The sequence below is a fragment of the Cupressus sempervirens genome, chromosome 5, assembly GCF_028749045.1.
Source record: "Cupressus sempervirens isolate cs-2001-9-10 chromosome 5, ASM2874904v1, whole genome shotgun sequence".
In the NCBI taxonomy this organism is placed as follows: Eukaryota; Viridiplantae; Streptophyta; class Pinopsida; order Cupressales; family Cupressaceae; genus Cupressus; species Cupressus sempervirens.
This window is the reverse complement of record NC_143122.1, coordinates 30,821,796-30,847,118: the sequence shown is the minus strand read 5'-3', so window position 1 is coordinate 30,847,118 and position 25,323 is coordinate 30,821,796. Positions and strand designations below refer to the sequence as shown.

The window sequence follows — 25,323 nt, the reverse complement described above, 5'->3', positions numbered from 1 at the left end:
GCATTCAATGAAAAATTAATTAAGCAAGGGATGTTTCAAGAGGATTTTCTCAGGGATAAGGTATTAGTTGCGATGCATATTCTCGCCCGCAAAGAAGAGAATCGAAAAGCTAAAGACAGAGAGAGCTGGCTAGGGACACAAGATTAAAATACAAGTTTCTTCATAACTCTGCCAAGAGCAGGAGAATGGAAAATAGGATTATTGAGATTGCTACAATAGATGGCCAAATATTACGCAAAAGGAAAGACATTGAGGATAAGGGTTGGCTTTTTTCAGAAACTACTGGTGCCAATGGATGATTAGGACCGGGTGAGCTATCAAGAAATCTTAGTAGAAATTGAACCAATGGCGACACGAGAAGATAATTGTATGTCATTTGCGCCATTCAGGGAAGACAAAATCAGAACAGCTGTTTTCCAGTTGCATCCCAATAAGACTCTTAAACCTGAGGGGTTCACAACAATGTTTAATCAGAGTGTTGGCACACAGTTGGCTGTAACATGTGGCTTTTGGCCGAGAAATTCAAGAAAAAGAATAAATATGTTAAGGAAATCAAAAATATAGTGATCACATTGATACCCAATAAGACGGAATGCAAATCAATGGCAGATTTTAGACCGATATCCCTATGCAATACAGCATACAAAATCATATCAAAAGATATCACTTACAGGTCAAAAAGATTTTGGGGCAGTTGATATCAGTAGAGCAATATGAATTTGCTCCAGGCAGGCAGACACAAAGTAGACAGCATGATAATAGTAAATGAAACAATCCATTCAATTATGGATTATAAACAAGGATAAATAGAGTAATACAATGATCAAGCTCCACATTATCAGGCTTATAATAGGGTTAAGTGGAGATTTTTGCTCAGTGTATTGAAAACATTTGGTTATCATAAGGAGTGGCTACATAGTATATTTGATTGCACATCCACCATGCATATATCCATTGCAGTCAACAGATCGCTCTATGGCTTCTTTGGTTCTTCACAGGGATTACAGAAGGGGGACCCTATGCAACAATTTTTATTCAATATACTCGCCGAAGCTAAATTAGGATATCTCATAAAACAAAGGCAGCAAATTTATTGTTGGAGGGGCATTCCGGGGGCTAGAGGTATGGATCCAATTACACACACCCGGTTTGCAAAGGACACGATGTTGTTTAGGGATGTGAGTATCAGAGAGGCTGAAACCATTAAAATTTAAAATACTATTGATCTATGTAGCAAAAGTTTTGGCCAAATAATAAATAAGGATGAATCAAAGGTACATTTCTTCAACACCAACGGGAGATGGCGGTTGAAATGTTCTCACTGATCTCAAGAGGATCATTCGCATTATTAGAAAGAAAAGAAAAAAAAGCGTTGAACAAATGCATGACCAAGACAAATTTAATTTACACTACCTTGAAAAATAAATTCAAAAGCTATATGGCAGATGGGAACGTGTGTTGCTTATATTTCATTCATTTGTGGTGCTTGATGTGATACAGTGAGAATGCAAGTACAAAACCTTTTGCAAGTTATCTTCATTTGCAAGGAAATGTGTTTTTTTTTATGAGTACTTGTCTCAAGCACATCACTTGCTGTTTAATAACTGTGGCAGCACTTGTGGCAGAAACAAATAAACCAATGAACAATGATAATATTCTAAGAAGTGATTAAGATTAATCAATCAGAGTTTAAAGAGCAATGATTCCACATTTACATTGAATTATGGCACTCAAATAATAGTAAGCGTCATTGCCCAAGTTAAGCACTGAAAGCAGAAATTATTGGTTGAATGAATAACAATTGCTCAAAGGGCAAAACAAAAGAAAAGTCAAAGTGGTAAATATAATGGACAATGATCAACGTAGCAACAACCATAAAGAACAGTTATTAACATGTTTGATTATATATGTGAAAGAGAAGTGATTTATATTTATCAAAAAGAAGATGTGGATTAAATTATAAAGGCAGCGACTTGTCGAAAGCAAAAAAATACAAACAAATGGCAATCAGGAGCAATCAGTATTTGCTAATTCAAGGATGCGCTTTCACAAACATTGGTGATCAATGAAGTTACTAAAAGGCGTGTATCATATGAGAGTAAATGAAATTTGTCTACGAAAAAGGAGATGTGGATTAAATTATAAAGGCGGCGACTTGTCAAAAGCAAAAAAATACAAACAAATGGCAATCAGGAGCAATCAGTATTTGCTAAATCAAGGATGCGCTTTCACAAACATTGGTGATTAATGAAGTTACTAAAAGGCGTGTATCATATGAGAGTAAATGAAATTTGTCTACAAAGGGTCGTGTTTTTGTAAAAGGTGTGTAAATTTTAAGGGATGCCTCCCTTCATGAAAGAGCATAAGGAAAGGTTAAAAAAAACTTTGTATGAGAGGTGAAGAGAGTGTGCATTGTGTGAAGAAGAATCTGAGGGATTTATAGCAGATTAAAAGAGGATATTGTGATCACATTTCTGGCAGATTTATGATCACCATTACAGTACAATGGAATTGGTGAGGTTACCGTCTCATTTTAGTGAAATTGATGCTTTGTATTTAGGGGTTGGTGCCTACAAAGTGAAGAAATTGGAGTTTATTAGGGATTGGTGCATTTAGTAGGTTGGTGCCTACAAACGTTGTAAAAGACGATATATAAAAGCATCATGGCTTTTTTCCATTAGGGTTTTGACATAAATTTTGTGTTCTTTAGTGTCCTTATTTGCTAAATCTTGCATATGTGTTGATTGAGCATTATAAAGCATTGCTGTTCTATTTAATCAAGTTCTAGAAAGGTTGCAAATTATTTATATATTGATTCAGCCCCGGCCTCTCCGTATATTTGTGTGCTCTTAAATAGAGGCAGCATATCGCTACAGCACTTCAATGCACAGTAGATTCCACTCCAGCTAAACATTTGAGGGCTTCCTTTTTCAGTGGGGCTGCCAGAACATCATTATGGAATAATGTGTTAGAAAAGAATTGGGTAATGCTAAAGTGTGGAACTGGAGATGGTTGTCAGTCATCAGTCAAGTAATCATGCTAAAAGAAGTTATGGGGTGATTCCTATATATACCATGTCTTGCTTGGCAGGAGGCCTCTAACATGAAAGAAGGTTGGAAGAAATTTTTATGAGAGGGGATGAATGAAAGCAAAAGATTCTCGTTGGTGCACTAGGACAAGGCGACTAAACCATTTGAATATGGTGGGCTGGGAATGAAAGATATAAAGTAGAAAAGCAATGCATTGGGTGCCAAATTGGTCTGAAAGTTATTCAAACACCCCAAGAAATTGTGGTGCCAAATCATGCAAAACAAGTATTTAGATAATCTCAATCCAAGTAGGAATCTCACTTTGGCATTTAGCAGCAGCAGTTCAGTTGTATGAAGGTTCGTGTGGGATTGTTGATCAACATTATAAATTATCTAACTTGTGGGTGAATAATTGGGGAACAGCGAACTTTTGGGATGACTTGTGGGATGGATTCCTGCAGTTTTAAGAGAGATCTTACTTCAAACTAGGGGGAAGAATGTGGTGCATTATATTGACAGAGTACACATTCAAGGTAGGATGGTATAGGCAAACACTGAAAATATTTGGATCGAGGAAGAATCAAATCAAAATTCAAGAACAAACCTGCAAAGAGATCACTAATACTGAATGACAAAAATGTTGAAATTCAATGGTGTGCTACCATATCAGGCCAATACTATGCCCGCTTAGGCTAAACAATGACAATATCTATTAGTAAAACACAGAATAATGACGACTGCCCAATAGAGCTATGTTGGAGTCAGCGGTTGCTTTTGAAAGCAAGTGCTTTTCTTTGGAACATTTTTAACAAAGGTGTCCTTACCACAGATAGGCTTCATAAAACAAAGATGAGTGGTCCAAGCTGGTGTGTTCTCTGCAAAAGTGCACAAGTGACATTAGACCACTTAATGCTGGGTCCTTTCCTTGAACAGTATTGCAAGTGGGTTTCTAATAAATTGAACCAGACAAGTCCAAAATATAAGAGCACTGCAGATTTCCTAAAGAGCTGGCCACAATTGAAGTGGAAGGGCATTTGGGGTGGTTTGTGGATAGCTTTACCTTCAATGATCATGTAGCATGTGCGGAGAGAATGGAATAAGAAAAATTTCCACTTAGCAGAAACAAAATATAAGTAATAAGGGAAAATGGAGAGGGGAGTCGTCGAGGTGTTAAACTCTAAATCAATAGCCATTGAAAAAGTGTAATATACAACATGGGACAATGAGATTAAAAAGATCTAGGTAGAGTTGAAAGAAACAACAGGATTTGAGGTACAAAAGAAGAGCAATGCTAGATTAAAAGCCAGATAGCGACCCTGATCAGGCAAAATATGGGTCCATCATTAAAGATGAGTGATGTAAGTTGATATGGTCCATCATTAGAGATGAGTGATGCAAGTTGATACGGGCTTTGTTTGGACATTTGGGGGTTGCCAACAATAATGAGGAAGACATGGAAGCATTAGTGTGTGGTCAAACAGAATGAGGACATACAAATCTCAAGAAAGAAGAAAAGGTGACTGAATGATTTCTGTGAATGCTACTGGAATGTAAGCAAAACCTAATTGAAAATCAATGTGAGGAATGTGTAGGGCGTAGAAGGATCTAGAAAAACATTACTTCTCAATCAAGCATGCATATGGAGAGGCTAACAGAGTTGTTGATCTTTTAACACATGTAAAGGTGACTGAGGGGAGAGAATCAATTGTCTGAAATTCCACAAAATGGGAAGGATTATTGAAAAATCTGCTACAAGACATGGGCATATTGTAGAGTTAGACAAAGGGTTCACAATGCTTCTCCAAGATGGCCAACATTTACAAGATTTGAAACATGACATCATTCCCTTCTCTGTAATGAATAGTGGATGTGCTTGACACAGGCATCATTAAGAGCTCGATATTGCAAATGTGAAATTGGTATGACAAATTACATGATGTGTTTAGTCTCATTTCCCCACCAATGTTGAAATGTGAAAAGATTTTTAATTAAAAGAAAAGGACTCACAAAAGTCATTGCAAGGGGAATGCAACAACACAAAAGGAATGCCTTTTTATGTTAGCACACATTGTTGGTGTGCAATGGAGTCAAGGGAAGAGAAGGTTGTGTTCCTCCTCCTACTACGGGATGGAACAGGTAGAGACATGATTATCAGCATTGTTGTTGCAAATGCATTGTCTTGGGGACCAATTTATGAATGCATGGTCCATGATGCTCTATTAGAGCCACTGGAGCAAGTGCTAGGTAATAGCTCCGCTTTACTCAGCATATCATCCAATCTAAGTGTTGGGATGCTTTGGACAAACCGATCAATTGTCTCCCAGAGCATACAAAATCTAGTGTCATGCCGAACCTTTTGGATCTTCAAGCCAAGAAGAAAAAATACGCAAAGGCAAAGACGTTTATTGGGAATGGTATGGAAAAATAGTATAATTTGGAGGATATTAGGGGCTACGCAAGCAATAATGGAGATCTTCTCGGCCCAAAAAAAGCTATATAGGATTGTAGAATTTGATGCAAGAATAGGCTTCCTCCTGAATAAGAACATGTAGGAAGGGGCTCACAAAAGTTATTGAAAGGGGAACAAAACAACACAAGAGGAATGCCTTTTTTCTTTGGCACACATTGTTGGTGTGCAGTGGAGTCAAGAGAAGAGCGGGTTGTGTTCCTCTTCTTACTACTGGATGAAGAGGGTAGAGACATGATTATCAACATCGTTGAAGCAAAGGCAAGGGTAGAGACATGATTATCAACATTGTTGATGCAAACGCATGGTCCAAGTGACCAATTTATGATGATTCATGAGGCTCTATTTAAGCAACCGGAGTAAGTGCTAGGCACTTCTAGATGCTCCAATTTACTCATTATATCATCCAATCTAAGTGTCAAGATGCTTTGGACAAATCAATCAGTTGTATCCTAAAGCATCCAGAATCTAGTGCTATGTTGGGTATTTTAAATGTTGAAGCTAAGAAGGAAAAATGCATGAGGAATGTAGGAAGGTTGATTGGTGGTATGGAAAATAAGCATAATTTGGAGGAGTTTAGTGGTTACATAGGCAATAATGGAGATCTTCTTAGTCCAAGAAAAACTAGATAGGATGGAAGAGATTGGTACAGGAATAGGCTTCCTCTTGCATGAGTACATGTAAAAGGAGCTACCACCTATGGTAGCAGTTATCTACAAAATAATTTAGAAACATAAAATAGTTAAGTGTCGACAATTACGCATTATCAAAAAAAATGATACGCATCTTCAAAATATCATCATCGGCATCCATTTTAGATGATGTAGATACGTGGTGAATTAGAACCACAAATAGTACCACTGGCAATCCCATGCTCACTAATTGGCTGATAGTCATTGACAAAATTAAGTGCAATAAAGTAGAAAGTTAAAGCAAGTCAAAATGCTTTGGGTCGATATTACCTAAGTTACCATGGTCCGTCCCAAGAAGACGAAGAAGAAGAAGGTGAAACAATGATACTTGAACTTGATGGTACGATTTATTTTTAATGTTTTGAATCTTTGATGTTGAACTATATGATGGTATGATCACTATGATTACAAGTTTATGGTGCTTTTGTTGTTTAAATGTGTTTATGCTACTATGCTACATTCTAATTTTAACTCATGCTTCATATATATATATATATATATATATATATATATATATATATATATTACATGTGTTTGCAATTTGTTTGGAGTTTGCATTAATGAACCCAAACTCTTTCCAAAATTTTGACAAACTTGCAAACCGATCTGCAAACTTCGAACCAAACTTGAACCGATAACTTAGTCAAATAGGAATGTGAGAAGACACATTGGTCACATGAGAAGCTCCTAAGTCTTTCACACTAGTAGAGGAAATGAAGCAATAGTGGTTACTTTGCCTAATAAAAATTTGATTCTAATTCAATCAAAGAAGGGGGAAATATGCATCATTTCCTCAAGTAAAATGGAAGACAAGTCGCAAAGAGAGATATATATGAGTTCGAAAATTGTGTGTGAAACGAGGGGGAAGAGGGTGCACAAGAGAGCAGCAAGCAAAGAGGTGCACCTAATAAGATTGGGCATATGCTTAGTGGACTTGACATTGGGTGTGTTGAATGCACACAGCTAAGGTATGGCTAGGAAGAAAACATGAATGCCAAAGAAGGCCTTTGTTGTAGAAATGCAGAGGATGCATTAGATGTTGTGTATGCATTAGACAACTTATTGCACATACCATTTTTTTCTAGAGAACGAATGCTTTAAAATACATTCTTGCAGCGTACAGCTCTAGCAATGTCTTATTGTTCCTGCATTCTTTCTTGCAAAAGAACACTCTATTTGATATTTGCACTCTAAGTCATTTCATTTTTACGCATTTGTATTTGTTTCTAGCATATTTATTCAATTTTTTAATCATAAAGGTAGACCTTTCCCAATGGCATGACCTCCAAGAATTTCAGTTTTACTAAAATGTGCAACTATAAAATGTTGTAATACTTACTAGATCTACATCTCATATTGTCAAATGCACCAAAATTTTTCAAGGGGTGAAACATCATTTGTATAATGTTGCACCATTTGCTCTCAACCTCGGTGCAATTGTCACAATTACATCTATTGTTCATCATAATCTGAACTCATCTTCGATGACATTTAGAAACTCTACCCAAGCTTTAAAAGAAGTGCAAAATACATTCTTACGTTAAAAAAACACATAAGAAATCATGTAATATAGTTTGCAAAATCATGAACCAAGTTTAGAACAGAACATAGCTCCTTTTAATAAACAAAACCACCATAAACTCAAATGTCATGATAAAAATAGATATTATAAGATTTATTGATCAACTTCCAACATCAACTTTCAATATTTAATACTAAAAGTTCAACAATAAAGTTTCCATAGTTTCCATGCCATATGGATCTTCAAAAACATCATCATCATCATTGACATTAGCCAACATACGAAATTTTGAAGAAATGCCAATACCACTATAACTCTCACATAAAGTGTGCTTGTCTTCTAGCTTCACAAATACAACATGTTGGAAGTAGAGCATCCAAGTTAGTATGCTCTGGCTCTATATCTAACAACTTTGTGTCCCCTTCCTTGTAGTCGTGTTTGTGCAAAAGGAGGAGCAAGTCGTAATGCACATTCACTAAGTTCTCTACAGTTTTTTCATGTAATCATTAGTGATTATAAGTGGATGAAGGCATATGCTCCAATTCCACTTAGATGTCGACAAACTACCAACCTATTGAGACAAATATTGAGATTTAGATAATTTAAAATAAAAAATGAAGCTTCAAATGTTTCTTTTAATTTAGATGTATATTTATAAAGTGAACTTGTGACAATATTTTGATAGAAGAAGGTGACAAGCATTGGAGTGTTTTTCCCATGGAAACACCACCAATAGTGACCATGCTTCTTAAGCTTTTTGCAAAGGGCTTCAAAAATTTGATAATTGGGATGTGCAAAATGAACACCTCAATAATGAGTAGTTCTTAGAAATCACGATCAAAAACCCACAAAATGGTGCCTTGTACCTTTTGGTTGGCTTTGAAGTCTCTATACAAAACAGTACTCATTGACACAAAATAAACCTCAATACTATAATATTTTGGACTCATATGAAGTAAGATGAAGTGGGGTGATCATCATCTTTCATCTCTCTCTAATAATTTTTTGTATCTATTCGAAGAAGCTTTCCTCAGATTCTACCGTATCATCCTTCTATGCAAAACTCCTAAACAAGTCTTATCCATGTTGGTATAAAAAAATAATATTCAAACTAGACTCAATGAAATTGAAGAGACATCCACAAAATCCTACCAAATGTCTAAAAGTAATCCACTTAATATTTATTTTTCTATCCATATGGACCAAGTTTGATTAATGAGCATCCTATAAGGTGCCACCTGAACTTTCACATGTTGTATCAAAACACTTGTGTAGGAGGAAAAACAAATGTTAGCCCTGAGAATCTACTACAACAAAAAAGATAAACAAATGAACAGGGTTTGTACAACTCGGAAAACTATTCAATGAAAGCTTTACCATTCATCTAGCCATTACATTCACAAAAACCAAATACAATGTTACATATTCAACAACATGAAAATGACTATTGAATTCATCATCTAGATGACTATTCAACTTCTACCATATTTAGGAAATATGAAATATAAATATATCCTATTAGTCCTAAGACAATGTATATTACTGCTTATACCCGTTAATAAGAAATAGTAATGGGAAAACCGCTAAATCTCTTGTTCCACCTCTTCTTTCCCAATACAAAGCTTTAGTGTTTTGGAAAGGGTTTTGCTTGAGCGATAGCTTGTTCTCTTATGTAGTTTTTCAAGAACCAAGATATCAACATGGTGTTTAAACATAAGTTTGTTTTCTTTAGTCAAGCTAACATTCCATGACGCTACATCCCATCTCTAAAAAATGTCGAACCTGTTTGATGCAAAAAAATCCACCACAAATTTATTTTATGCAATGAAATTTGTGCAAAAAGATTGTTCAATTTCTTTGTCACTTTTGTGACTGAAACTAGAAAAACTAGGTTGACGATGCCCATGAATAGTCCAAAATTATGTCAGCTACACAATGTAACCTAAAGACTACATAACTCAATATTGATTTCAACCATGAGTAATCCAAAGTTGTTTAGAAGCATGCATGGATGACTTGACCTTCTGTCAAGTTGTCAATGTGAGCCACTTGTGCAAAACGAGGTCAAATGAGGACACATCAACACATAAAAAATTGCTCCTTTTGCAAGAAAAATTGTGTTATCAACCAATGTATAGGATGATCTCACTAACTGCATGGTTGCCAAAAAAATGCAAACTCAAGTGTTGAGATGAATATGACACACTGAAGAAATAAGCTGCGGAGGCAAATCCTCAATGGATAATTTGAGACCTTAATGAAATAGCTTCTCTAGGATTGATTTTTATTGTAAATCATAAAATCAGATAACATATATAGCTAATGTATTGTGTGTTTATAAATATACATAATATATATACACACACACATAAATAATACACACACACACACAATCCAATTTGTCAATATTAGATATTATGATTTACACATATATTAATTGATCTCATTAACATCTCATAAAGATCGATACTTGTTAAAAGGTCAAATCCCGATTAATAATGGACTAGTGATTGTTTATCATATGTCAAAGTCACCACATAGGGACATGACCCTACGTGGCACAAGCCACGTAGTGTCATGCCCCTACATGGAGAGACACTTCAAATCATATTTAAGCAAACATGACCGCAAGTGGAAACATATCAATACAAACATATTATTACCTATGTGTTCTATCATATCTCCTACTACGATATTTCCATCAGAGTTAACACTTATACAACAACATCCATATAATCTGCAATGCATATATCTAAGATACCATACTCTGCTACGAGTGTAATATCAAAGTGAAGATACTTGTGATTCATCTCACATCTCAAGTGCATTCAATTTTGATCACAGATTATCAAATATAAGATTTTGGTAACAAACATCTATTGAATAGTTGAAGTATTAATTTATTTTCAGACTCTATCTGACCCACATTCCTTTACATGGTATCAAAGCCTAATTGATAGAGTTCAAATAATTCAAAAGTGCAACCATGGTGAACAGTGTTAGACTCGAGGACAAACTCGAATGAGCATCAAACTTTGTATCATGGAGAATTCGAGTTATGATCATTCTTCAAGAACTTGAATTAGAATCATGTGTGCAAGAAAACAAATCCATGCCAGACAATGAACCAGATAAAACCATATGGAAAAGGCATAACAATAAAGCTATGAAAATTATTATAGATGCTGAAAAGGATCGTATTCTACCAAGTATATCAAAATTGTAAACCGCTTATGGTAAATTCATGACTATGAGAAACACATTTGAAATCAATAATACAAGCAAGCTACTTACATTGAAGCAACAACTTCATATCAAGATGAATAAAGGGGAAACCGTTACATCATATTTTATGAGAATTTCAAAATTAAAAGATCAACTTTCAACTATTGGAAATCATGTAGATGAAAAAGAATTATCCTTGATACCCTTTAAAGGGTTACCAACCTCTTGGGAATCCTCTATTCAAGGAATCAATGCTTGGGCTGAACTCCATAAATTTGATCAACTTAAGAATGACTGCACTTAGGAAGAATCAAGGCTACTTACAAGAGGGATCAATTTGAATCAAGAAGGAGAAATATAAGCCCTACATGCAAACACAAACAACAAAAGAAAGAAAAGAAATTTCAAACGAAAAAGGGAGAAGAAGAGTTCTAATCAAACCTTCAAAAGGAGAGATATGTCTAAGATCCATTCCTACAAGTGCGATAACTTTGGGCACACTCACATGTACTGCCCGGAAAGAAACAAAACCCAAGCCTCTATAGCTAAAGTCAAGAAAATTGAAAATGAAGTGTTCTTAGCCTTATCAAGTGAACTAAACACTACCAAGAACACTTGGATAATTGATAGCGAAGCATCTCAACATATAACCGAATTCGGCGATCAATTTGAAACTTTTGAAGGACACTCAACTGATAGGGAATAACTCCACCTATCCACTGAAAGGAATTGGGACATGTTCAATACAATTGAAAACAGGAGCTAATCTGCAACTAAAAGATGTACTATTTCTACCAGGCATGAAGAGGAATTTGGTCTCCATTTCTGGCCCAAGCAAACCAAGGGTAACATGTTACTTTTCAGGTAGATAAAGTTCTATCTTGGACAACAAATTCAAACATTAAGAATGCAATCAATATAGGATATAGAGCTGGAATTATATATAAAGTTTGTAATACTCAAAACCTAGCATTAAATCATGAAATTTTCAGAACTAATGAAATTTGGTACAAGAGGCTAGGGCACCTCTATTTTTGCGCCCTACCTTCTAAAGAAAAAGATTGTGACTGACATACCTAGTCTAAAACCTAAACATGTTGGACTCTATAAGGGATGTGCTTTAGGAAAGAATTCCAAAGGATCTTTTCCATGTAGCGAACATAAATCAAAAGTTGTACTTGAATTTATTCACACTAATTTGTATGATCGAATAACGGTACCCTCATTAGGGGGATTTTTGTATTAAGTGATTTTTATTGATGACTACTCCAGAAAAACCTGAATTTATTTTCTAAAGCTTAAAGAATCAAATGAAGTATTATTGAAATTTGAAGAGTTTAAAGCATTAGTTGAAAATCAAACTCGAAAGAATTAAGACTCTAAGATCAGATAATGGGGATGAATACATTTTTAAAAACTTTAAAGAATGTTGCACTTCTATTGGGAGTAAGAGGGAGTATACAATACCTTATAATCAACAACAAAATGGAGTGGCAAAAAGGAAAAACACAACCATCATTGAAGCCACTAAAGCCATGATGCATGATCGAAATCTTCACACAGTATTTTGGGTTGAAGCCTCAAATACAAAGGTGTACATTCACAATAGATGTCCTCATTCAATCTGTAAGATTCCCCTTTCTAATCTGCTGAAAGAAGTTAAAATTTCACCCAAGGTATTTTAATTTTTAACAAATAGTTGGCATACAATATGTCGGCTTGAAATGTTTAAAAATCACTGTCGTGGTCGGTCTATGATATTATCAATTTTAATGGACTATTGTTCAACAATTTACTTCAATGCCTCCAATAGTTCATATTCATAGTGGCCCAATTACATTAGAATTCATGAATATATGAAAAGCAGGTTATATTTAATACTACATTAACAATCCAAACGACTGTAACAATGGTATGAATCCTATGTACTTAAGAAGGTCCTACAACATAAATGCAGTTTATAATAAGTGAATGGTTATGAGTAAGCAGACTCATTCTATCCCAGGTGAAGTCTGTCGTTGCATGGATGATAGCATATTCTGGTTGCAGCCGCATGAGAGTTTTGTCACTCCACTTTAGTATCCCTGTTGCCCTTATATTGGCATTGCCTCTGGGCACTCCTTACACTCTTATCTGAATAGTTGTGGGATTGCAGATGTTCCCTTGTTGCAGGTCACGAGATTCACTGTAAGCTGGATACAGTGTTGGCCGGCATGTTTCTACTTCCTTTCACATACAAACTCCACTGTCTACTCCCACATCTAGAAGGTCTCTCCACTAACTAAAATAGTTCTGAAATAAATCACAGGAGTTACCTCTATAGTATTGCCATGAGAATGCTTGTTCCCCTTGTCTGTCGTTTTCATTGCCACTTGTTGGCAACTGTACATTAATGGCACCTAGAACTGTCATTCGGCTACCTTACTCCTATCTAGCCCTGAAGCTTAGATTATTCATATTGATCCCAATGGGAATCTCCAAATTCAGTTCTGAGTAACTAAGTGAGATATTGGGTTTGTGTCCAACCTCACTATTTTCCTTAAGGGATTTCATCCTTTGAAAATATCCAGTCACATTTAAAACTTTTGGGATTTGAGAAAATAACATATTTTCGTGGAGTTATCCCAAAGCAAATACTTGCTTTTATAACCTCGAAGTGAGGGAAGGTGCAAATAACTAAGCAATTTGGGATAATAGCCTATTTTGTCTTTTAGTCACTTGAGTCATTTTTGTCATAAAGAGACTTTCAAAAGATAAAGTACTTTATAAATCAACTTAATAGAATAAAGTGACTTAACCTTCCTTAGCAGTTCCCAATTAAATATCTTCACCACTAAAATCAAGTAAATCCCTGTGACTGACTGGCATCCTCAATACGAATGTCATTAGCCTATCCAGATGCGAAGATAGACCAACTAGGCGCCAATAGGTCTAGCGTGGAGAAGGGTACATTACAGGCCTCCCTTCCCGAGATTGCTTGACCTCAAGCAATCTCAATGCTAGATGTTGCAAGAATGACTCATTTTCGCAAGTGGCATCTTCATATGCCAAATCCTTCCAACGAATTAGATAATTTTCGATGGACCTGTTACGCAACTTCCTTTCTCTGACCTTTATCACCCCAGTTGGAACTAATACTAGCTTCCCTTCCTCGTCAAGTGGAGGCAATCCAATGGAGGGTACTACATGCTGACCAATCACTTCCTTGAGGCAAGAAATGTGGAAAACATAATGAATTTTGTTGTCATCTGGCAAGTCCAACTCATAAGCGACCTCCCCAACCCTCTGAGTAATGCAATAGGGATCACAAAATTTAAGCTGAAGTTTTTGAGACCCACTCTTCTTCAAGAAACTCTGTCTGTAAGGTTGGAAAAGAAGATAAACCATGTCACCCAACTCAAAACTCTGCTCTGTCCGCCGGCGACCAATGTACATCTTTTGTTGATTGTGAGCCTGTAGAATATTCTCCCAAAAAGATCTAAGAATGTCTTGTTGATCCTGTATCCAATCCCCAACTAGTGGAGCCCTGTTGTCCTGCAAAGTCAGATCTACGAATGACAGAGGCTCGTTATCACAGAGAACTCAAAATGGAGTCATCTAGAGGGACGTGGTAGGAGTTGTAGCAATACTCCCCTAGATATAACAACTTAACCCAAGCTCTCTATTGCCCTGCTACATAGCTTCGAAGATAACCCTCCACCCATTTGTTTACTATCTCAGTCTGCCCATCTCTCTAGGAGTGGTAACTCGTGTTGGGTGTTAACTTCGTACCTGTCAATCTGAATAGTTCCTGCCAAAAGGTGTTGAGGAATTTGCTATCCCTGTCGCTCACAATGGTGCGTGGAAGACCATGTACATAAAAAACCTCTCAAAAAAATAACTCCGCTACCTGAGACGTTGACCAACTTGCTACTATGGTAAAGAAGTGAGTGAATTTCCTCAATCTATCCACCACCACAAAAATGTAATTTGTACCCTGCACCCTCAAGAACCTTGTAATAAAGTCCATGGAGATACTCTCCCATTTCTACGTTAATAGGAAGAGGCTGTAATAATCTGACCGTAAACTCTTGCTCTGATTTGTTCTATTGACAAGTCTGACATTCTCTGATATGCTGGAGGACATTGTACTTGAGGTCCTTCCATGAAAACCTTTCCTTGACCTATTTATAGGTTTTGAAGAAACCCAAGTGTCCTGTTGATGGTGAATCATGAAGAGTTTCCCTAATCTTATCCTTGAGTTTAGATCCTAGCATGAGATAGATCCTATCCTTACAAAAAATCACATCATCGATTACCTTGTACCTGTTGTCCTGAAGTTGTCCATCCATAATCTCACACACTTGAATACTCAACCAGCAACTGGGACTTCCAATCTGTCAATACCTTGGAAATAGCACAACATTTTATCACTGACAGTCTCCTGAAAGCACATCAGCAACTACATTGTTCTTACCCTTGACATACTCAATATCAAAATCATAGGCCTGAATCTTGCTGACCCACTTTTGTTGTGTTTCATTTAGAGCCTCTTGTTCTAAGAAGTAGCACAAACTGTTGTGATCCATCTTAACTGTGAATCTATCGCCCACCAAGTACTGTCTAAACTTGGCTAAAGAGTGCATAATGGCCAGCATTTCCTTGTCATAGGTGAAGTACTATCTCTTACCATCCTTGAGCTTCCTGCTCTCGTAAGCAACCAGATGCCTATCCTGCATTGGAACTGAGCCAATCCCACTCTCTAAAGCATCACACTATAGTACAAACAGCCGAGAGAAATCGGGCAATGCCAAGATTGGGCATGTGCTCATCACCTGCTTGAGCTTATCAAAGGTCACCTCTACATCAACTGTCCACCTGAATGCTCCTATCCGTCTGAGATTGGTGAGGAGAGTTGTCTGTGAGAAACCTCTAGCAAACCTCCTGTAATAAGAGCAAAAACCCAAGAAGCCCCTCAAATTTGATACATTCCTCGGTGGTGGCCAATCTAGGATTGCCTGAATCTTTTCCTGGTGTACCTTCACCCCCACTACACCAATCACATGACCAAGGTAAAGAATCTCGATCAATCTGAACTCACATTTTGACTCATTTGCAAACAATGAGTATCCACCATAATACTAAGTACCTCATCTAAACGTTGCAAGTGCCCCTCCCAAGTTCTGCTGAAAATGAAAATATCATCAAAAAATACTAACACGTTCTTCCACAGCTGTTTTCTAAAAATATGGTCCATGCATGACCGAAATGTAGCCAACGCATTAGTGAGTCCAAATGGCATAACCAAGAACTCGTAGTATCCATAGTGACATCGAAAAGTAGTCTTATGCACATCCTCCTCGCGAACCCATATTTGATGGTATCCAACTCTAAGTTCAATCTTCGAGAAGTAAGCTGCCCCGTGTAGCTCATCCAGTAACTCATCAATGCGAGGGATAGGGTACCTATTCTTGATGGTCCTCTTGTTGAGAGCACGGTAATCAATACACATGTGAAAAGTGTCATCCTTCTTCTTCGCCAATACGACTGAAGAAGCGAAGGGACTGGAGCTCGGTCTAATGTGTCCCATGTCTAAGAATGCCTTAATCGTCTTTTCTATCTCCTCTTTATAGTGTCTGGGATGACGATAAGGTGTAGTGATGACAGTTTTGGCACCCACCTCTAACTCAATAATATGCTCAAACCCTCTATCTATGGGAATGTCAGGAGGTATGTCCTCAAAATCCTCAAAAACCCCTCTTGTGCTTATCAAGCACCGGCTGAATGTCAATATGAATCTGATGCCCTGAGTCTAAGGTAGCTTTAGAGGAAATAAAACAGTGTGCTACCCACTCCATATCATAATGCCTCATAATAGCCTCCATCCTATGGGCTGAAATCAACCTAGGTTCACCCTCTGGCATAGCCTTGAGGATCACCTATCAACCATCCTGTAAGAACTCCGGCTGCATCTTAGCATGATCAACTGTATACCTACCAATAGTCTGCAACCACTGTCTTCCCAACATGGCATCTAATCCATCCAAATCGACCACATAAAAATCTGCCTCAAGAAGGGAGCCATCAAAATGAATCGGAAGTCCTGACACTTTCTCTGTGCATCTCAATCTCTCACCTCCTACCACTCTAACCTCGAACTCGGGTATGTTATCAATCTGTAACGTTCTCTTTGTAGCCCAACGTGTGCTTATGAAGTTATGTGATGCACCTCTATCTAACAGACACACAAGACATTGTCCCCTAACTATTCCCTTCAAACAAAAGGGATGTCACATGAGATCACTGGAAAGGGAAGCAATGATAGGAGGTTGTCCCTAAATGGATTCCTTCTTTCTCTCTCCAGGTGGTCGTTCCTCACTTTCTTCCTCATTGCTGTCATCAGCATCATTGCCCTCGCACTACTCATCCTCCTCCTCTAAGAGTACCTCGATGTAATGTATTTTGCCTCTGCCAAGGCATCTATGATCCAGTGTCCATGGCTCCCTGCAAGTGAAGCATAGCTTCTACCACCTGAGCTAATTCTGTGTCTCAAAGTCTAGTCTGGGAGGGGTAGCCTTATGGTAGTTCTTGTTCTTTTAGAACAAAGTGGACCCCTTATAAGGTTTCTTAGGAGGTTATAATATTGAAGAGAGTGAGTCTAGATCGTGTGCGATCTTAATAGCGTCATCCAAAGTGTTTGGCTTAAGTACCTTAACCAAACCTCTATATTTGTCATGTAAACCCTCAGTAAACAACATTACCTTACGTTGTTCTGACATATCTAGAACCATCACCAAAATCCGCTAAAACTCATCTATTAAGTCATCTAGATATCCACCTTGGCGCAACTATGCCAAATCCCTGTAATAGACTTCAATATCCTTCTTGTCAAAGCAAGTGATCAGCTTAGAGCTGAAAGTCTCATAAGACGTAATGAGACCATGACCCTGGGTGACCAACCCATGATGCCACCAATCATATGTCGCTCCCTCTAAATGGATCATAGTGAATCTAATGGCTTTTGTCTCTAACATGGGCTTAAGTGTTAGGCAGATGTATGCTTGTGAATCCAAGATCTCGCAAATGTCTTACTGCTGCCATCAATAGTAGGGACAGATAGTTTGTTCATGGCATGCTTCAAGTCCCTATTTTGTGCTCTAGGTCTCATGTCTTGTTGCGGTCTCTCTGTCTCCCTTTTGTGATTCAAGTATTGAACAAAGTACAAATTATGCTTTCACCGGATTAGGGAATAAATCTCATTCATCATACATTGCCATAACGTTTTCCGGCAGTAAGTTTGGTGCTACGGGTGGTGCTACCTCTTCCTCTACATTAAAAACAAGCATCAGAGGCCTAACAGCGTTCCGTGTGGGGGACCCTAGAAGCTCAGGGTGATCCTGCCACACTACGACCTCCACTGTGATGACTCAGGGCTGCCCTGTGAGGCAGAGCTAACTATTGCATAGCATTTGTAAGCTACTAAAGTGCAGTAGATATATTGTTCTACCCATCTCTAATAGCCCTCAAGGTTTCCCTCACATTCCGTTCTTCTTCATTCTCATTACGAGCCATTCGGTTGTCCTATACCTATTCACCTTGTTCAACCTATTCAATCTATTCAACCTGTTCGCCTGTCCCAATAGCCCATTCCTCATCAACTGAATAACTATCCTCAATGTCAATCTGATCCGAAGATTCCTCCTGTTCAAGTTGGAAGTGACTAAATTTATAAGGTTTAATCCTCATGCCTAACTGTCTGTTTTCCTGTTTAACCCAACCTGTTACGTGATAATTTTTCCCACAAGTTGGCAGGACTTATGGCTCTAATACCACTATAAAATTCCCCTTTCTAATCTGCTGAAAGAAGTTGAAATTTCACCCAAGGTATTTTAACAAACAGTTGGCATACAATATGTGGGCTGGAAATGTTTAAAAATCACGGTCGTGTCTAGTCTATGATATTATCAATTTTAATGGATTGTTGTTCAACAATTTGCTTCAATGCCTCCAATAGTTCATATTCATAGTGGCCCAATTACATCAGAATTAATGAATATATGAAAAGCAAGTTACATTTAATACCACATTAACAATCCAAACGGTTGTAACAATGGTATGAATCTTATGTACTTAGAAAGGTCCTACAACATAAACACAATTTATAAGAAGTGAACGGTTATGAGTAAACAGACCCGTTCTATCTCAGGTGAAGTGTGTCGTTGCATGAATGATAGTTTGTTCTGGTTGCAGTTACATGAGAGTTTTGTCACTCCACTTTGGTATGCCCGTTGTCCTTGTATTGGCGTTGCATCTAGGCACTCCTTACACTCTTATCCGAATAGCTACAGGATTGAATATGATCCCTTGTTGCAGGTCACAGGGTTTATTGTAAGCTAGATACAATGTTGGCCAACATGTTTCTACATCCTTTCACATACAAACTCCATTGTCTAGTCCCACGTCTAGAAGGTCTCTCAGCTAACTAAAACAGTTCTGAAATAAATCACAGGAGTTACCTCTGTAGTACTGCCGTGACAATGCATGTTCCCCTTGTCCGTCGTCTTCACTAATCTCCACTTGTTGGCAGCTGTGCGTTAATGGCACCTAGGACTGCCTTTTGGCTGCCTTACTCCTATCTACCACTGAAGCTAGATTATTCATATTGATCCTATGTTCCCTCGAGTTTTCAGTATGGGATGGCGTGACGGGATTTAGGGACGGCAATTTTTTTTGGCGATTTTGGGGATGGAGGAACGACAAACAGGGATAGCTATATATATATATATATATATATATATATATATATATATATATATATATATATATATATATATATATATATATATATATATATATATATCAAAGTAACAAGAATCGGAATCGGATCGAAATCGGCAAGGCCGAATCAAATCGTGAATCGGCCATGAATCGGAATCGAATCGGCCATGAATCGGAAAATTTAAAAAACCCTTGAAATTTAGTGAGTAACTTATTTCATAAACCCTTTATCGCTGATTCGATTCACCGATTCACAAAAAATCGTTTGGCTTGAATCGAATCGCCGAATCACGTGAATCGCATGAATCGCCGTGATTCTTGGAACTATGATATATATATATATATATATATATAATTTGAAAATATACATGTCATTCATATGAAACTAAGCACAAAGCATGTCATTTAAACATTATAGAACCATAACATACAACATTTGAATGCCATCTAAGAAATAATATCCGATTTCAGTACTCAATTGTCAAAATGCATATCAATATCAGTGAACAATATCATAATAATAAACATGATAAATCTGAAAATCTAAATCTAAATATGCCTATAGCTGTATGCCCAAAGGCTAGAGGCTGCCATAAAGTAATAAGTATCAATGTATCATAATCATGTTCACGTTCAACATAAAAAACATAACATTGAAAAATAACGCAAATTATTGCTCCTATTCTGCCTCTACCGCATTTGGAGGGGTGGGGCCCACCTCGACAACCTAGTAAGGAGCCTTAAAATTAATTTTTAATATTCACTTTTTAATTTTTTTTGCATAAAAAGGAAATTAACTTTTAAAAAAAACATTTGGGGACGGCTAGCCATACCTAGTACGGTTGCAGGACGTCTAAGCATCCCCTTTCCGTACCGGGTTTCCCAACTGTCCCCGTCCCCTAGTAATTTGTCTTTTTTGGAGACGTCCCATACATGTCCCCCTGTCACCTGGATGTCCTCATTTCTGAAACTCCTATTTTTAAGCCGAGTACGCGTCCCCAGGGAATGTACTACTGATCCCAATAGGAATCTCCAAATTCAGTTCTGAGTAACAAAGTGAGATATTGGGTTTGTGTCCAACCTCACTATTTTCCTTAAGGGATTTTGTCCTTGGGAAATATCCAGTCACATTTAAGCAACTTTTAGGACTTGAGATAAGATAAGATAATGATATTAATGTCTAACAAAAGACCAAAAGAGGTCTATGGGACTGAAAAGATTACAACAATGAAGCAAACCCCAGCAAGAGCATACAAAGATGTCCGAACAAAACGAAAACAGCCAAAGAAATAACAATAAAGAACAGAGATCAAGAAAGCACTGGGAGTCTTTCCTGGGCGAGAAGAAATCTGTCACTGAATGAAACAAATGCCGATGCGAAGAGGCACTGCCCTGTCTTTGTCTACTCCCAGACGAGCGTCGCTAGTGCAAGTAGTCAAAATGGGATCTGACACATCTAGAAGGACCATTAGCCCGAATAGAGCTGGAAGACCTTTTCACACCACGCAAGAGGATAATGGTGTAAAGAAGGCAGTAATGCGCTGAGTAAATGAGTGCCGGCAGGGAAGCAGTGTCTGGATTGTGCTATCACGGAGCGTGGTGGCCTCACGAATATAAAGAGCAAGACATCTCTGATCATAGTAGCTGAAAAAGTCATGGAGAGAAAAGCATTCCCTAAATAGACAAAAGAATCTCCCTCTAATCTCATAGTAGATGGGACATCGAAAAAGGAAATGAGCCTCATTTTCCACCTCCCCTAGAGTACTTCTATATTTGTGGTGATAATACCAAAGCAGATGATTGCTTCTATAACCTCGAAGTAAGGGAAGATGTGAATTACTAAGCAATGTGGGATAAAAGCCTATTTTTAGTCACTTCAATCATTTTTGTCATAAAGTGACTTTTAAAAGATAAAGTACTTTATAAATCAACTTAATAGAATAGAGTGACTTAACCTTAGGAGTTCCCACTTAAATATCTTACCCACTGAAACCAAGTATATCCCTGTGATTGACTGGCATCCTCAAAACAAATGTCATTAGCCTATGCGGATGGGAAGATTGACCAACTAGGCGCCAATAGGTATAGCGCAGAGAAGGGGACATTACACAATCTTAGAAAATATAACACCTCAAGAAGCCTTCACAGGAAACAAACCAGACTTAGTCACTTAGGAATTTTTGGTTGTCCTATATATATTCATGTTCCTAAAGAAAAGAGATCCAAACTAGAACTCTCAGGGAAGAAAAGGGCATTTGTTGGTTACAGTGAGTCCTCTAAAACCTAGAGAGTATAAAGTCCAAGACAAAGAACTATTGAAATCAGCAGAGATGTTAAATTCCAAGGAGATCTTGCATATAAACTTTCTAAAAATATTGAAGAACCAAATGATAAACCAACTATAAAATTAGATGGAACCCTACTTTTGAAATTTGGAGGGAGAATTGTTCACAAGATCATGAACCCATATCATCTCATCCTGAAAATGCTGAAATCCCAAACAACAAAAAAAGACAACCATGGGCAAGGAAGATGATTGAAGAAAATAATTAGCCTCTGAATAAAATCTTTAGAGGAAGTAACAAAACAAGAAGTCACTCATACTATCTTGCACTTATAAGTGAGCTCACCAAATCTGAACCATCAAATGTTGAAGAACCTTTAACATCCCAAGCTTGGAAAGATCCTATGATTGAGAAATATCAATCTTTATTGAAAAATGATGTCTGGGACATTGTACCTAGACCTAAGAAAAAATCATTCGTCTCCTCTAAATGGCTATTCAAAATCAAACATGCAACAGATGGTAGTATTGAAAAACACAAAGCCAGATTTGTCGCCAAAGGGTTCTCTCAGAAGGCTGGAAAATCTCAAGTGCATTCAATTTTGATCACAGATTATTAAATACAATATTTTGATCAGAAACATCTGTTGAACAATTGAATATAAAATTATTTTTTCACTCTATCTGATCCATTTTCCTTTACATGAGAAACCTCTGAGTACCATGCTTGAAGAATTCGCAATCTTGATGTGTCTCCAAGTATCATGCTTGAACTTGAAATGTAAATTTTTATGTTCAGCCCTATTAGATGAGAGTGGAGAGCTAATTTGTAAATACAAAATTACAACTCAATCAGAGTACTTTAGTTCTTTTCATTTTGACAACACATATTAGCACTTAAGGAAAACTTGATGTAGATTATCTAAATCACTTGTGAAACCTCAATAGGTTGTTTCCCATTTTTAAAGATTGTTTCTAGGGGGAATACAAGGACACAAAGAAACATCCTCTTAAGTCTTCCTAATATTTCGAGGCAATCCCATATGGATCTCCGTATACTATTATTTGGAATTTTATTGTTCATAGGCAGTAAAAGAAAAACAAATTGAAATAAAGAACCAAAATCAAACAATCCCAAAATATATGCTTAGCATATTTTGGGAAATGATTGAAAGCAAGAGGTTCAAACAAAAAAATCAAAACTATCAGAGATGAAGAAATGGGTAATACAAAAGGTGAATTTTCTAATAAATAATTGCCACCATGAAATTTCAGAACTAGAAGGAACATGAAGTGCAACATTTTAAAATATCATATGAAATGCATAAACAATTAAATTAGAAAGAAATTTTGAAATTACTGGGTACTCGTGAAATGATTAATAACCAGACTGTACAGAAAGTAATCACAGTTTGAGTTCTAAACACGACAGCACAGATATAACAAGTGAGAATAAAAATAACTAAACCACATAAAATTATCAACCTTTTCTAGACTATCTGCCTCCTCTGCATACATAAGTTCCCTTGCCCTAGCATCCCTCAGCTCCTTTTCATACTTCTCCTGAGACAGAAGTTATAGATTCCATTTGTAATTAACAACATAAAATAGAAAAGATATAAGAGATACCTTCAATATGCAAGCGACGTTGGTAACTCAAACAATATAGAATAGAATGAGAGCATAAGTTGTGTCAGATGATCCTGGGGAACAAATAGCAATCAAATTCCAACAACCTATTTGTTATCAAACCTTCAGTGTTCGCTTGTACTCCTCATAAATGCGGGCGTCTGATTCAGCTTGTCTCTGTTCAGCTGCATGAATTGCTTCAAGAAAATTGAGAACCAAAACACCATCTAGCAACTTGCTATCAACCATCTTTCCCTTTGCATCCTTTAAGTTAAAAAAACAAATCGTGTTACTAGATGAAACACATGAATTAAATTTGCATCAAGAAATGGAATAAGCATGGTTCAAAAAATATGTTAAAAATGGCAATCAGAATGCACCATAAAAATCACATTACTATGTGAGATTACAAAATAAAAATTTCATCAAGAAATGGAGAAGGCAAAGTTAAGAAGCAATACGATGGCAATGGTAAATTACGAAATTGAAGATACACATCTGCCTAGCCAAATTCAATTTTTTGTGTCAAGCAATGGATTAGTTGTAAGACACAGGCATAGTGCATGGGTAGAGGATTAGCACTAGTGCAGCTACCATCTGGGTTCAAATCCCCACTTACACAGGCCCACTAGTTTTGCTTGGGGATTGGATACACTTGTGTGGTCCCCACCAGCTGGTCTGGTAAATGCCCAGATATACCATTTTTTTTAAAGGATAAAGATTCCAAATTTCATTTATCAGGGAAAACATCCAGTAAAGCTGGCCCACTCATGATCGTCAACAAACAATACAATTAAAAGCAGGGTTAAAGGTTCTTGCCATGAGATGACCTCTTTTTGCTTGAAGGCGGAATCTGAATCACAATCTTCTTCATTCAACAATCTCTGCGAAGTATGTTCATTTTCCTTCTGCAGAAGATAATTATCAGACAAGGTGTTCTCTAGTTTTTCATCTTCAGAATCTTCAGCCTGCAATGCCAAGAGATCATTAATAATTGATATGTTAACCCGAAAATTTTACAAATTCCCACAAGAGGTAGCTAGTAAAGAGAATGTTTGAGTACTAGGCTTCTTTATATTAAGCATGTAGCATCATTAACTATAAGAACATGCAATATAAAATTCATAGATTAACTGAAGAATAATATAGCTTCAATAATTTTAGCAAAGAAAGTCCTGTTAATATACTTATAATTAAAAAACGCATTTGCATCTTCCAGCTTCGTACTCCAAATCAAAAAATGATCAAGTCAAATTTGGCATCTGAGCGGTTGAACATCAAATTGGCCTTACTCAGGAATACTGTAAATTCTTTGTTCATAATAAATGCTTAACAAAGAATAGATGGGTTTGATTATAGATTACCTCTAGTATTTAAGTTTCCAGCGAATACAAATATATGCAACAGAACTGTTCATATTATAAAATCACATTTCAAATGCTTAACTACCATTCAAGCTATTTTGTATTAAAATACCTCTCACCTATGTCACAAGGTTCGAATTCAAGTTCGAGTTAGGCAATTATGAAATTCGGATGAAGTTCGACATGGAAAAAAAAAAATTTAAATCGATATGAAATTCGCCTTATATTAAAAAAATAAAATATATATATTGAAAAAATACTAGTTACCGATTCGTCCTGGTCAAGGGTGGATGCGGAAGCTTGTGCATGCAAATGCCTGGTGCATCCGGAAGCCATGTGGATGCCGGCAAGATG

At 36.9% G+C, this 25,323-nt stretch overlaps 1 protein-coding gene across 1 annotated transcript in view; it reads right to left on the bottom strand.

Moving 5' to 3' along the window:
- The window catches only part of LOC149554441 (MICOS complex subunit), a 91,701-nt gene that overhangs the window by 10,872 nt on the left and 55,506 nt on the right, over window positions 1–25,323 (bottom strand). Inside the window, exons 3-5 of the mRNA XM_089828493.1 lie at window positions 24,436–24,573; window positions 23,729–23,869; window positions 23,462–23,539 (exon numbers count right to left, since the gene is read on the bottom strand). Of these exons, the coding sequence (XP_089684619.1) occupies window positions 23,462–23,539; window positions 23,729–23,869; window positions 24,436–24,573 (357 nt within the window). The remainder of the gene's footprint in view (window positions 1–23,461; window positions 23,540–23,728; window positions 23,870–24,435; window positions 24,574–25,323) is intronic.